This window comes from Cibotium barometz, chromosome 45, assembly GCF_041138505.1.
Source record: "Cibotium barometz isolate CiBa-2024 chromosome 45, ASM4113850v1, whole genome shotgun sequence".
NCBI lineage: Eukaryota > Viridiplantae > Streptophyta > Polypodiopsida > Cyatheales > Cibotiaceae > Cibotium > Cibotium barometz.
This window is the reverse complement of record NC_141090.1, coordinates 9,670,130-9,686,293: the sequence shown is the minus strand read 5'-3', so window position 1 is coordinate 9,686,293 and position 16,164 is coordinate 9,670,130. Positions and strand designations below refer to the sequence as shown.

Below are 16,164 nucleotides of genomic sequence, written 5' to 3'. Positions count from 1 at the left end.
CAAGCCATCTGCATCCGCATGTAATTGATTAGCTCTAAATCATTCAGTGAGAGTAGTTCTTTGGTTTCTGTCATCACGACTAATTACATCACGTAAATCATCGTGGTCATTGAATATAACACGATTTTGCATCGAAAGATGAACATGCATTCTTTGTATATCTGGCTTTTCATCATGCAAATCATATTGGTATAAGCACTAACATGCCTCTGATGCAGACACATACCATGCATCCAAATATTGACTAACCTCATCAATAATCCCATTTGTATCTTGCAACTCTATAGTAGCTCTATCATGTCCTTTATATACATACTTATACAAATATTTCACAGTTGTAATGGTAGAGCATACTTTTATGTTAATATGAGCTTTGTATATCATAGAGACAAAAGGGATATATGGAACAACCCATCAATTATCCACCCTATGATTCTTTACTTTTGTATGAAACTACCATCATCTCGCCGTATGTAAGTTGGATACCCATTGTCATCAAACGATAGTGATCTAAGAAAACTTTCGAGGCTAACGATGTTTTCAGTTACTCCCATTAACCATGTAAGGAAAGCAGTAAATTTGGTCGTGGGTAGGGTCTCTGACGACCAACCTACCATATGGGCATGTGCAAGACATTATTTGGATATCTATATGGCCTACATGAGAATCATCCCCTTAACCAAGCATGATAGCGGCTAGTAGGAACCAAGTGTATTGCCTTGAGTTTGATCGAGCTTCAGTCGGTCACAATTCTCAAATCTGCATGTGAACTAGATTATAACATTTCTCTCATTGTATGAAATGCATATACATACAGATTATATTCATAGAGTGTGTTTTTTTTTGGATCTTTTAATTTAGAGCTTTTTGCAAGAAATTTAGAGCTTTTGTAGTTCCGAGCTCTTAGATCAATTTCTACTAGGGAGTATGTATGTGTCTACATATATACATACATACATATATAGACACATACATACGTACATCTACCTACATATACATACATTCAAACATATACAGTATGCAAGCGCTCACGTCTCTCTCTCTCTCTCTCTCTCTCTCTCTCTCTCTCTCTCTCTCTCTCTCTCTCTCTCTCTCATACAAAAATCTTACAAACATTCAACCAATTCTTCATGAGTTATTCTTAACGTGACAGCATATATATACTGCATGGAAAAATAAATGCATGTATCGAAAATTCTGCCTAATCACAAATGAAGATGCACTTAAGTGTTGTCATCATAAATACATAAATAAAGTCAAAATAAACACTATCACAAATGAAGATGCACTTAAGTGTTGTCATCATAAACACATAAATGAAGTCAAAATAAACACTATCACATAAATGTTTCTACATCGCTTGAAGTAGCCAAACTTTTACATCACCTAATTGCTTAAAGGACTCATCCGATAGGCTTGACTCAAAATAAAAGGGAGATCCCTCTCACTTAGAGTAGGCTAATGTATAATTATGTGTTGGTTGCGATGAAGACCAAGCACACGCGTGTAAACAAATTACACGTGCTTACATGCTGAGTAAGGCTTTTTCTCTTTCTCACACTGTTGGAAATTTGGACAGGTACAAATTGGCTCATCCTTGATATGTACATCATCGTAATTTTGAGTCAATAGCTTGAAAACAACATGATGATTATGTTTAACTATGTTCTCCTCCAATAGTTGTTCATGCATTTGTGTTGTTGCCTTCAATCTTTTGTTTGCCTCCTTAGAAACACCGAGCCTCCATTTCTTGTTGCGCTCACTAGAACCCCCCACTTGGTTATTCTGGCCACTTATATTATTTGCTTGGGGGCTTGTGTAGCTACTTTGAAATACAAACCCTGCTCTAACCAGGCTTGCCATTTCATCCATTGTAACCTTAATCCCCTTATCTAACATCTAGAAATTTGGAGTCTCTGGAGGTCCCTTCACCTGCTTGGCCACTACTTGTGTTTGTTGGACATTATGATTGCAAAACCACATCCATTGATATTGGGTGTTACCCTTGTATGTATGTTCTCCCCAAAAACAAGGAGCCACTAGACCAGGTGATCGGCTCTGCATCATGGTTATACATCGTTTACCCTGCACCATACCAAAGCATTTCCGAACATAATGAGTTGGCATTCTTCTAGTTGCTAACTACCCTTGGTTATATCCACCTCATGGCCTATGACCACAAAGTCATTAATTGATGTTGTTTTGTAGGCTGCATCATTTGTGATGCCTTCCTCAATTTCATCATCTATAGTTTCTGCATTTACATCAAAAATCTGTTCACTCAAATGTGTGTGCTCTTTCTTCCCTTTCAAATGCTATTTTCCGAGGACGACCACGTTCTTTACGCTACCTAGATTCCATCACAAAGCCAAGTCTATGGGAGGTATTCTCTAAAGTGCCCCTTGCTCTTTTCCTTTGCACGGTTTCCTTATCCCCATGGAGTACTGGCTCTTCGTACAGGGGTGTACCAACCACTGCGACCTGGACCACACGTGCCACCATAGAAAGACGGGCTCTTTTTAGAGGGCACTCTCTCAAGAAATGTTTGCATGTTAGGACCTATTCCTATATATCAGCCAATTAAATAACCATGTTGTTTTGTGCATTGTATGTAAGCATTGATCACATCTGTAACACATGCATCATACAACAAAATATTTTTGCTACCTCCTTCTCTAGCTAGCCAACTTGCATGAACACTCTCTGACAAGTTTGTGTTAGGTATTTGAGCCCTCTCCCACGGACTTAATTCTTTCTGCACAACAAAATTTTTGTTAATGGAAAAAAATATTTTCACAAGTCTATTAAGCTAATGTAAATACCTTAGTCAGAGCAAGTCCTCGAACTTACATTAGGATTTAAATTCCCCCAATGTGTTATTCTCTATTCCCACCATCAAAACCATCTCTCCAAAGGTTTAATATTCTCCTCTGCGACATTTCCATCCCTCCACCATCTCCCAATTCTTTCAGCTTGATGTGATGCCATATCAATAGAAGGTGATTTTTGCCACAACTCGCACATATCAAGATACAATTGCAATACTTCCTTTCTACTAACAAGTTTCTTAGAGTGTTTTTGCAAACTTTGCTCCCAACGGAAAAGACAAGATCTTTCTCTTCCAACCAATACATTATCAAGTCCTCCATTAAACACTATTCTTGTTGCTATCCAATTTGAACCTGCCATAAAGCCTCCAAAGTCTGCTAGTGGATAACCTTGTTGTCTCATCACCTCGTTTAGACTATTCTAAAATAGGATTTGACTATCAACATCTTCCTCTTTTATCTCACAAATAGCAATGACCATCAATCCTTTCAAACTGAAATAACAATGACACTTACACATATTACAAATTCAAAAAAGAGCGTACTTATTGATATGCATTGCAAAGCAAAAGATTCTACATGGGATCATATACTGAACAGGACATTGTTGCCCATCCATCAATTCTATGATTGTGGTCCAAATGAACCCATTATGCACATAAATCTCCTTGTTTTGTTCGGCGCATGCGATTAACTAAGTCAACACTTGATCCAAGGCCCTTAGTGGACATTTTAAAAAGAAAACATTTTTCATCCGATCCTCCCTGACCCAAGAAGCGACTATCGTGGAACAAAGGAAACATGCACTTTTTTTTCAATTACAATATATTATCATATCCATCTCCAATCACTGTGGCCTGCTACCTCCTCTCACATGCTACAATTGTTTTAAACCTACAAATAAACAAGTCACTTAAATTAGGTAAAAGTACACCATACATGGATTACAATGCTAGTACTATATTAACACTAGTAGCACACCTTTGATTTTGCATAAGAGGAATCATTTCTTCTAAGATGTTACTCAGTTATGTCTCCCCCATTTCACCATTTTCTTTGTCTACTATTGCATCAACAAGCAATTGTCTAGCAACAATCATTTGTACTCTTCTTGGACCATTGTTCCTCTCCACTCACAACACTAATGAAGCCAATTTTCTTATTATCTCTATTGCAACCCTCATGTGAATGGTCACCAATGTGCACCATCAATCGTGTCATTCTCGAGTCCATTGGAAAAATGTAATACACCATGCAACTACAAGGCTCTTTACAAATGACAATTTTTTTACAATAATGACATGTAATGCTATTCCTCTCATCCTCACAAAGTAGGCCTTTGCTAACTTGTTTATCCAAATATCCATGGAAGTAAGAATCATTACACTTTTTATTGTTAATAAAATAAGGACATATGATCCTATGGCACTCCAGTGAACCCAAGCAATAACTTAGACGTACAGTGCAATCTACTGACATGTTAGTTCTATGTGGTCATGTCCCTAAATGACCGTTAAATTTTTGCTCCATTCCTTCCATTCTCTTGAACTCATTATAGGTTGGAGGCAATTCAAATGTTATATTTCCATTGTAAGAATGTGGAAGCTCTTTCACTTACTTCATATTTTCAAAATTCAGTATCATACTCTTTAAGCGAGCACCTCTTGGATTCTCCAAAATCCATGATAAAACTGACTTAGGTAACTTTTTTTTTCTTCTCTTCACTAAAATCAAGATTCACAAAAGCATGTTTGGTAGTTTCTGTTGGAGGTCCTTCAAGATAAATGGCATCATTCAATAGTCCTCCTTCTGAGCGACCTTGCAGATAATCATTGATGGCTTGATGATTCTTGCTACAACCATCATTTATAAAAATCGTATCGCTATTTGAAATATACAAAGAAGTTGTGCAATACACCATAACATACTTAGTTGACAATGAGGAGTCCAACATAAAGTGCTCATGCCCCTCAACATCCCACTAAGAAGAGGTTTCCACATCCATACACTCTTGATCAACTTGAATAACCACCTTCAAAGAAACAAACTTGTGAGATGGATGTAGAAGGCTCTGCAATAAAAAATGGCTAAGAAGAAGTTTGTTGTTCCGCAAATTAACCTGCCTAACCAAAATTTCATTTCTTATCCTCCATGTTATTAAAGCTTCAGTGAGCCCCATAGCACTCCTGCAGAGATATGAACCTCAATCAACAGGGCACCACTCAAAGAACCAAGAAGAGGGGGTGGATGGTGGGTTGACAACCCTCCACATTCAATAAACCTACAATAGTAATTTAAGGACCCCCCACATTCTCAAAAGTTATGGCTATGAGGGCGGCCTCTAAGAGAAGTCATTTTGGTTTTATTACTATGCATAGAGAATGTCAATCTCAAAACTATCCCCAAGATCTAACAAATCTAAGATATATTCTTGACATAACTGCAATAAATGCTTTTGTTTATTCTCCACCTATGCTACTTTATACCTCTGGTGAGAGTGGAGAGTGATAATCACATGACATCCTTCTTTAAAAGTTAGAGTGATGTACACGATTTAAATATCATAAATATATGTGTACATATATAATATACTATAAATACATATATTATATATCTAATTTTGTGTGTGTGTGCATGTGTACTATATACCTATATACTATATAAGTGTGTGTATACTATTTATATATCCATATAAGTGTTATATAAAATACTATATCCTATATATACTATATATTTATTTATTTTTGATAAATATAAATAATATATACTAGAAATACTATACACTATAAATACTATGTCTAATATACTATATATATGAGTATACTATATATGTATTTATATAAGTATTATATATATAAATACTATGTCTAATATACTATATACTATATAGTATATAGTATATAAGTATTATATATATAAATACTATGTCTAATATACTATATACTATATATAGATACCAAATACTATATCCTATATATAAAATACTATATCTAATAAATATCTAACAATGGCAATGGCCATAGAGCACAATCCCCCAGATAAGTATGAATTTAGTACCCTCTCTTGCACAGGCCATCCGCGCGTGCGGATTACCTATGTGCTCTAGCCATTGCCATTGTGGCCATACAACAAAATGGCCAATGGCCTACATGTTTTTTTTGGGAAATGTTTTGGGTTTTTTTTTAATGTTTTTTGTTTATATTATTTTTTTGGGAGATATGCGGATAAAAAGATAAAGATAAAAGCATAAAGAAAATAAAATCTATATGGATAAAAACATGTTTTTTGTGAATGTTTTTTGATGGTTTTTAATTGATTTATTCCTCACACACACACACACACATATAAGCATACTTACATATATAAATAAAGCATACTTATATACAAATAAATTTCTACATAGTTACATACTTAAATAATTATATATTTACATCTATCTACATATACATATACCTACATATATTTACATATACTTACATACTCATATATAAGCTTACACACTTACACACATACAAATAAAAATGTACTTATCATAGCATTGCACACACCCCCAATTCATAGCATTGCAATCTTGTGGTTACTATGTATATGTACACATACTCCCATGCATACAAAAACACACATGTGCAATTAGTATGTGCAATTAGAAGTTCTTTTTTTTTCATAAAATGAGGAGATGTCTTTGCTAGTAATGTTTTAATGTAATCTAAAATGTTTTAAAAAATATTTTTATGACCAGATGCTTTTGACAATTTTCACATGGCTCCAAAGCGCTCTATGCATAGGGGCAAGGTGAAAGTGTCCCAACATGGTCCAGAAGTCATGAATTTGTGATCACGGCCTCTAACAAAAAGGCTCGCATTTGATGAAGAGGCCACCTCTAGAAATATGCACTACAGTTCTCCTAAGAAGCATGGGAGAAAGCCTAAACATTGTCCTTTCATTGATGACGAGGCCTTTGATGGTGGGACCATGGATGAAGAGCAAGAAATAGAGCGGGATTCAAATGTTTTTGTTGCCACTCCTAACGATACAGTGGCAACAACCATGCATACTACCCCCCAAAGCCAACCCTCAACAAGAAGCTTGACATTTGCAATGGAAGGTGGGGGCATAGATAACAATGAAGGGCATGAGCCGATTTCTCAACCAAAACACAACCAACGTTTTGGAGAGAAAATATCATTGGGGTTCATGAATGATGTTTTGGGTCAGTTTAATGTGACTCGAGGCTCGGAGCCTCCTTTGGTTCCTTTTTGTCACTTGGTTGCTACAGATGCAGTTAGAGTGGCAGTTAGTGATGCTTCATAGCTTGTTCCCTTGTTTGATAGGGTTGTGTACATGCAGACCATGGGCTCTTTTGTTGTCTCTCAAGGGCCGGCATGGCGAGACAAAATTAGTCACTCGAGAGATGATTGATGGCTGGGATCCTATTTGGCAAAGGCTCAATGAAGTGTTTGAGAGTCAACTCATAGAAGAGTGGACAGATTTTCAAGGCAAAAGCTTCTTTGTTTGGGATGGCAATCACGGATTGAAGACATGGGCAAAAACGATAGAAGAAGGTAAATATTTTGGCATACATTTTCATGATTTAGGTTAATATGCTACTTGGTTTTTTCTTAATTCTAAAGTATACTCTAAACGTGAAGAGTATCATGTGCTAGTGCGATGCCAATTTATTGAGGTTGAGAAGAAAAAGGAGGGCAATCTTATACTTGCTCTCAACACAACTAACGCGTAAGTTTGTATTTGGTATAATTATTTGTGAGAAGTTGATTTTTCTTACACATGCATACAAATTAAATACTCAGAATCTCAAGAGCAAATGCTGCACCAAACTTGGGACAAGAGATATTATGACAGAGAACCGGAGTGAGGAGACGCACACACTGTAGACACCAATAGGTGGGGATAAAACAATGAGTGGTACCTCCCCAAGTACACACAGTAGTATATATATCTATGGATAAGGCTAGGACCACTAGGCACTAAGTACGAAGCATACTTAGTGTACTTAGCAGTACTAGACTAACAAACTGTTACATAGGGTGGCCAGTGCCTTTACCCCAACAACCTCCCACTTAAAGGCAATGTGCCCTCAAGAGAAAGAAAAGAAAAAACAGCATATACATCATAATGTACAAGACCAGTAGACTGGCCTTAACCTATACCCATTAGCCGTCTGCAGTATGCAAACCGCTCAGCAGCCAATCCTTTTGTCAACAGATCTGCCGGATTGTCATCAGTGTGAACTTTCACAAGCTGAAGTTGCTTGTTCTCAAGCACCTCCCTGATAAAATGATACTTCACGTCGATGTGCTTTGTCTTTGCATGAAAAACAGGATTTCGTGCCAACTGTATGGCACTCTGACTGTCACAATGCAACAATGGAGTATCACTAGAGTAGCCCAAATCTGCCACTAGCCGAGATAGCCATATAGCTTCCTTGCATGCCTCAGTGGCTGCAATATATTCAGCTTCTGTAGTAGACAGAGCAATGCATTGCTGCATTCTAGATACCCACGACACTGCACCTCCAGTGAAAGTGAAAACATATCCGGTAGTAGACTTCCGGGTATCAGGGTGACCGGCATAATCAGAGTCTGTATAACCCTGCACTTTTGCATCTTGACTGCCGAAACATATACACAGGTCCTGTGTACCCTTTAGGTATCTCATGACACCTTTCACTGCATCCCAATGCTTCCTGCCAGGTTTAGCCATGTATCTACTAACCACTCCCACTGCAAACGCAATATCGGGCCTGGTTGCAACCATAGCATACATGAGACTGCCACACGCTGATGCATACGGAATCTTTGACATCTCAGCCCTCTCGGCATCTATCTGAGGGCTGTCCAAAGCACTGATTTTCACATAAGGAGGCAATGGAGTACCAATACTCTTCCCCCCCTCCATGTGAAATCTCTGCAAGACCTTGCCAATGTATTCCTTCTGAGACAAGTATAGCAACCGCTTTTCCCTATCCCGAAGTATCCGCATGCCCAGTATATGGTTGGCATCACCAAGATCCTTCATATCAAAGGTCTGGTGCAATCTTTTCTTCAAGGCATCTATCTCCTTATGAGATTTTCCAGCAATCAACATATCATCCACATACAAGATGAGGATCAGTAAACTGCCATCTGAAGCTTTCTTGGTATACAAGCAGTGATCAATGTCACTTCTCCTATAACCTTGGGTTCGCATGAATGTATCAAACTTATGATACCATTCTCTGGGTGCCTGCTTAAGACCATAAAGACTTTTCTTCAGTCTGCACACAAGCTTCTCCTTTCCCTTCACTGTAAAACCTTCTGGCTGCTGCATAAAAATCTCTTCATGTAAATCACCATGAAGAAATGCCGTCTTCACATCCATTTGGATCAAGTCCATATCTGCATGTGCAACCAATGCTAATACAGTTCTGAGAGTTGTCATCTTAACGACGGGAGAGAATATCTCATCAAAGTCAACACCATATTCCTGCTTGAACCCCTTGGCAACCAGTCTGGCTTTATGCCTTGGCTTTTCACCAGGTGTGACTTTAAGTCGATAAACCCATTTGCATGGCAGTACTTTCTTGCCAGTAGGCAAGGGTACCAATTCCCAAGTGCCATTTTTGTGAAGACTGTCCATTTCAGACTTCATAGCAAGATCCCATTGAACCTTGTCTGCCCTCTGCCTAGCCTCTCTGTAGCATGAAGGCTCTCCACAATCAGTGAGCATTAGATAATCAAAGCCAGGAATAAATCTGTCTGGCTGCCATGTCGGTCTTGTTGACCTTCTAACCTGATGACCATTATCAGGAGGTGGCTGTCCAGCCTGTTCATTACCCAATTCTGGCTGCATTTGCATGTCAGGAAGGTCAACTAACTGTGGTACATCGATTGGGATATAATCTGCCATATCTGGCTGTCCATTTGGACCTGCTGCAGCATCATTTAATGGCTGATTATGCTGCTGTTGTGGCTGATTTACAGCCGGTTTGTGTTGCCCATGATGCCTGTCATCATCAATAGTTACTTTTAAAGGTCCCTGCTGTACAACAGGTTCCTTGAACATGACGGTTTCATCAAATACGACATCATTGCTGCGTATTAATTTTCTATTTGTGGGATCCCATAATCTGTAGCCCATCTCACCTTTGTCACCATACCCTAGGAAAATGCATTTCAGAGACTTTGGATCCAATTTAGTTCTGTCCTCCCTGCGTACATGCACATACGCGACACAACCAAAGACCCGTAGGTGTTTGTAAGACGGAGGCTTACCCGTCCATGCCTCTTCAGGCACACCACCACATAATCTCTTATTCGGTGACCTATTTATAAGGTGCACAGCTGTCTTTACAGCTTCAGCCCAAAAAGTGTGGGGCAATGCAGCATGTGACAACATAGATCTGACCTTTTCTTGAATGGTCCTGAACATTTTCTCAGCGGTCCCATTCTGTGGAGGATCATACGGTGCAGATAACACCCTTTGAATGCCCTTTGCCTCACAGAATTCCTGGAACTCTTTGGACAAATACTCTCCACCATTGTCAGACCTCAAAGCTTTCAGTTTCTTGCCTGTCTCATTTTCAACCAGTGCAACAAACTTAGTGAAAGCAGTAAAGGTATCACTCTTTCTTTTAAGAGTGTAAACCCACACTTTGCAGGTGGCATCATCTATAAATGACAAAATGTACTTTGCTCCTCCTAAAGATACAGTAGGCATCTCACATACATCGGTATGGACAAGCTCCAAGAGCTGTAATTTCTGATTTGATGCCCTCTTATGAGGAATCTGTACTTGACGACCGTAGAGACAAAATTCACATTTCTTTAAATCTGAAAATTTTAGACTCGGCAAGTAACCAAAATGAGCCAGTTGCTCCATTCCCTTAACACTCATATGGCCAAGCCGGCTATGCCACAATGAAATCTTTGGCAGCTCGGCGGCATTTACATCGGAATGCGGACAATGTCCTGCATGAAGTGAATACAAAGTGTCAAGTTTGGGACCTCTGGCTATAGCCATTGCCCCTTTGCTGATTTTCCATTTCTGATTACCAAAAGTGGTATGATAACCATCGTCATCCAACAACCCTGTGGAAATCAAGTTCTTCTTCACCTCAGGAACATGCCTAACCCCTTTGAGCATCATCTGCTGGCCATTCTCAAGCACAAGTCTGACATCACCAATACCAATGATCGAACATGCATGGTTATCACCAAGAAATACAACTCCCTTCTTCCCAGCTGAATATCTGACAAACAGATCTCTGTAAGGAGTAACATGGAAAGAAGCTCCTGAATCTATAATCCAAGAATGCATATCTGATCCATCACCAGCATGAAGTGTATGAGCCTCCAGTGAAGAGGTGAAGCATACCTCACGTCCACTGTCACTGTCACTAACATAAGTAACATGCAGCTCCTCTTTTTCTTTGCCCTTAGACTTGCCTTGAGCCTTGCCTTCTTTGGCTCTTTCGTCGTTCTTTTTCTGAAAACATTTTTTCTCTACATGTCCCTTCTTGCCACAATAATTGCAGACAAGATCTTTCTTCAAGCGGGACTTGCTCCTTTCTCTTTCTTTGTCTTTACCACGTGTCTTTGACCTGCTGCGTGTATTCAAGGCATTTGACTTCCCAATAGCATTATTCTTTCTATTCATCTCTTCCTGTAGAAGAGCGCTCTCCACATCTACAAATAACAGTATGGCATTCGAATTGCTAGTAGAAGTCCTGAATGTATCCCATGACTCAGGTAGAGAACATAGGATGAGTGTAGCTTTCAGCTCATCATCGAGCTTCAACCCTTGGTTGATCACCTGGCTGAATATGCTGTTGAACTCAATAATATGAGTGGACATAGGTGTCCCCTCCTTCATCTGAAGCCCAACAAGCTTCTTCAACCAATAAGCTTTGCCCGTGGCACTTTTCTTGGCATATGTATCCTCAAGACGCTGCCACATTCTCCACGCAGTAGGTTCATCTCTGATGCCTACAACCAGTGAATCAACAACTGTAAGCATTATGGTTGACATGGCCAAGTTGTCCATCTTCTCCCACTGCTCATCAGTAATGTTAGAGGGCTTAACACCCTTCTCCTTTATAGGTTTGTACTGGTCCTTCTGCATCAACACATTGTAGCACTGTGTCCTCCATATGTCGTAGTTTTTAGCTCCTTCAAGCTTCTTTATCTGGAACAAGGATGACACGTCGCTGCTGGAACTCATGGTAAAGAAGGAAGAGTTTGTTCCTCAATGGAACTGCCTGACTCCCTGTAGGCGTGCAATTAAGCACTAGTCACTCCAAGAAAATTCTCCCGCAGCGGAAGTACAGTCAAAAGTGAACTGTGTACTGTTTTAGTGGCACAAAACCACCTGAATATTCTTCTCCCACTTGCTGCAGAAACAGTACAGCAAGCTGATTCTGCTGTTTTTACTGGCGAAAATGCAGTACAGCTGCGTATAAACGCGCCAAAAAAAATCCCAGAACTGATATAATGATTTACAGCTGCACTTTTTTGAATTCTGCTGGTCAAAACAGGTCAAACCTGCTGTTTGACAGTCCCAGACTGTCAGAAAAAAGTAATTTTCTGATTTTTTATGAAGATCCCTGATTTTAGACCTCCAATTGCTTCAGTAACTTCCCCCCCCGACTGAATATACAGTCTAGAGGTGAAGTGGCTCAAAAGCCCTCTGAATGCGTGAAGATAATCAGAGATTTGACCAGAAGATCTAAATCAAATTTTGCACTTTCAGTGCATAATTGTGCTCCACAAGATAATCTGCTGCATGTAGAATACTCCCACTTGACAGATTGCCGGTCAGGCTACAAAAGCCCCAATTTGACAAAAGTCAAAGTTGGACAAAATTGAACAAATCTGCCCCAAAAGTGAATGTACTCACAACAGCAAATTACAGCATTTGTCCCACGGACAATGGCATCAAAAGCCCCTTGAATTGACAGCACATTCCGTGCATTAACACAGTAAATGGCATCACGCTGCTACTGCTCACAAGGCATTTGACTGCATATCCATTTGGGTTGCATCAAACATAGCATACGCTGCAAGTATTAAGCATAGATCTGCCCAATGCATACACTCAGTGCCAACACTGACGTACAATCACTGGCCAAGTGATAAGACCTGTCTCGACACTGTTTGCGGCATAAGCTAAGCCTCAGTGCGAGTGTAAGCCCTGCCACAAGTAGAACACCTGCACCTGTACGTGTATATGCACAATACGCGGTACAAGGAAATGAAAATGGCAGGAATGGAAAGTACAATGCAAGTAATACAAAGTACCTGGCTAATGTGCCAATGGCAAATGTGAGAGGAGCAGCCCACAACAGTAATGATCAGATGATCAATGCGTAGAGCCAAGATCAACACACAGACTAGCAATAGGATCTCCACAAACAGGAGCAGCATCAAGGAGAAAAATGAGCAGATAGCTGCTCACAGCTGGTATATCGCATTGTGCAATACTTTCTAGCGCAAGAACAATTTACTAAAGAACTCTTGCATATTCCAAGGCTTGAGACTCGAAATTATCTGCCTCAATCACAAGCTCTGCTTCTCACTCGCAATGGACAGGTCGGCCAGAAGTAGATCAGCCCCCAACTCGCCCAGCCATTGGTATTTTGTTCAAACAGGCACTAGATGCTTTGCTGCAAGTGCTCCCAGCTTTCCCAAAAAATAAGCTTCAGATGGCGGCCACACAGCAGCCAGCACAGATTGCACCAGCAGCATGGAACAGCCCGCCAGAGATGCACCAGCAGCAGCCAAACGATGGCAGCAGCAGCATGTCGTCGATCAAGCTGGACAGCAAGGAGTCGCCCAGCAGCAGCCAAACGATGGAGAGCAGGTCGTCGACCACAGAGGGAGCAGCCAGCTCAGAATCGGCAGCCCACAACTCAAGCGATGATCAGCCTCACAGAGAAACGACCAGCAGATCGAACTCGTCAAGGCCTCCAGCGTGAGAGAGAAGCGAACAGCAGCCCTCAAGCTCCACGATTGAGCTCAGACAACTCGCCCACAGCAGCCCGTCGGCTCTCCAAACGAGCTCCTCAACAGATCCGCTCACAGCAGCATCGAAGAGGGAGAAGAGAGCATCATGGGGAAGGGAGCCTTAGCTCTGATACCAGTTGACAGAGAACCGGAGTGAGGAGACGCACACACTGTAGACACCAATAGGTGGGGATAAAACAATGAGTGGTACCTCCCCAAGTACACACAGTAGTATATATATCTATGGATAAGGCTAGGACCACTAGGCACTAAGTACGAAGCATACTTAGTGTACTTAGCAGTACTAGACTAACAAACTGTTACATAGGGTGGCCAGTGCCTTTACCCCAACATATTAATGTTCCAAAAGTTTGGAATGGCTAACAAGGTAAGCATAATGGAGAGGTTGACCATAGAGCAACACTCATGGATGGAGATGTCAAGCCCAAAACATTGTGCCTTGGTATTCCACTCCTTGCGTATTAATATCGCAGCTTGTTTGGAAGGTACTCAATCTTTGATGTGATTTGTGCTTATGGTTAATTGCTTCTCTTATCAAATCTCATTTGGCAATGTTGTACATGGGTTTGATTTTCATTTAGGGTAAATGGGAACAATTCCTTAAGGATGAGGAGAGTAAACTTGTTGGTCATGGGTTTGAGGGTGAGGAGTTGAAGAGGAAGATGGATGAGTCCATAAAACGTGAGGAGGAGAAATTTCAAGATAGCGGTTATAAATACCGATGCATTGCAAACCCTAGAAATGGGGAGAAGTTCTTTTCTATGCTCTTTAATAGAGATTGGAGTGACAAAACCATGGTTGGCATAACAAGAGATAAGTTGTATAGCTTGTGCTCCGGCAAGATAATTGCAGAGAGGTATGTGGTGTCCTTAAAAATATCATGTTCATTGCTTTAATTTGTTCATGATTCTCTCTTGATATTGAATCTAAAACTTTATGTCAATATTGAAAGTATGACATCTATTTTTTTCAATCTTGAATGTTTTGTTTGGAGTGTATGTAGGCGAAAAGAAATATTGCATATGATGAATTTGATAAAGGTCAAAGATCCAAAAGGGGCACATTTTGGGGATTATAAGAAATTAAGATCTTACATGAGGCAAGAAGCATATTGGCAACATATGTTTAACGAGGCGTGCATTCAAATTGCCAAGTTTGAGGTGGAAGGGCCTCAAATGCCTAAGAGTTTTGAGGGATATTTTAAAGCCCAATGCAAAATTCACATGATAAATGCATACTCTCACATGTTAGGCAACATGAAGAGTGCTTCTAACGGGGTTAATATGCCTGAGTTTCCATTCTCAAGCAAGAGGCTTGTATATTGGAAACATAATGAGTCCTTTTGCGCCTTTTTGGTATGCGAGTGCAGGCGCTTGACCACACTTGAAGAGAGCTTCCTTCATCCACTTTTTGAGAGCAAAAAACTTGATAAGGGTGAGGGGGACCTTCTCCTCCTTTTATGAAAGCGACTTCTCTTACTTCTTCCACTTTTGGACCAATACGCAACTTTTGTGGATGCACTTTTGGTGGATGTGGCCGCCATTGATGACTTTGCAAGGGATAGGTAGAGTAATTGCATTAAACATCTTATTACATAGTGGATTTGAAGCCAAGCTTGCTTCTAAAGTTAGCTTAGCTAATATGTCTTTACATTCATGTAGTATTAAGGAGTGGTTTGAGACCTCACACTCTACCTTGTATCACCACCCGTACCACCACCATGGATTATCCTCTAATACAATGGCTCAACTTGTATTTGCCGATTTTCCTACATCCATGCTAGTGCATGGAGTCCACGTTGCCTTAGCAACAAGTGGACAAATTTTTAGAACACATATTGTATATTTTAATTTCATTTCATCTTGCACTTACAATTTTCCTACTGGAAATTAGAGGGAGTACTTAACATTCTTGAGTGGAATGTATTGACCACACCATTGGTGAGGGGAGTCATGGAGATTCAAGACACACACCTTGCAGATGAGGGGTTCCTTGTTACACTTTGTCTAGCCAAGGACCTGGACAAGATATTGAAGTATGCAAGGAAATCTAGACTACAGCTTCATCGTTCATGGACGCTTGTGTGCGATGGTGGTTACTTGCATCCACACATAGGAGAGCAGGTGTGTGCGGTAGAAGACTTCGTTTTGAGATTTCTATGGTTTCCAAAGTAAATATTTTTTTTACAAGTAATAACTCCTTTTGCTAGTTAGTCCTTCATCTCATAATTAAAGCTTCCTTTTATAAATAGCACCACAAAGTGTGCTATCTAGCGTCACATATGAAACCAGCATGGTCTAATAGCTAGATGA

The 16,164-nt window shown here is 40.0% G+C and overlaps 1 protein-coding gene across 1 annotated transcript; it reads left to right on the top strand.

Annotated features, from left to right (window-relative positions):
- The first annotated feature begins 14,514 nt into the window (after positions 1-14,514).
- On the top strand, positions 14,515-15,315 carry LOC147612400 (uncharacterized). Its single transcript, XM_086782896.1, has 2 exons — positions 14,515-14,708; positions 14,856-15,315. Exons 1-2 carry the CDS (start codon positions 14,515-14,517, stop codon positions 15,313-15,315), a joined length of 654 nt encoding a protein of 217 aa, XP_086639022.1.
- Positions 15,316-16,164: the final 849 nt, after the last annotated feature.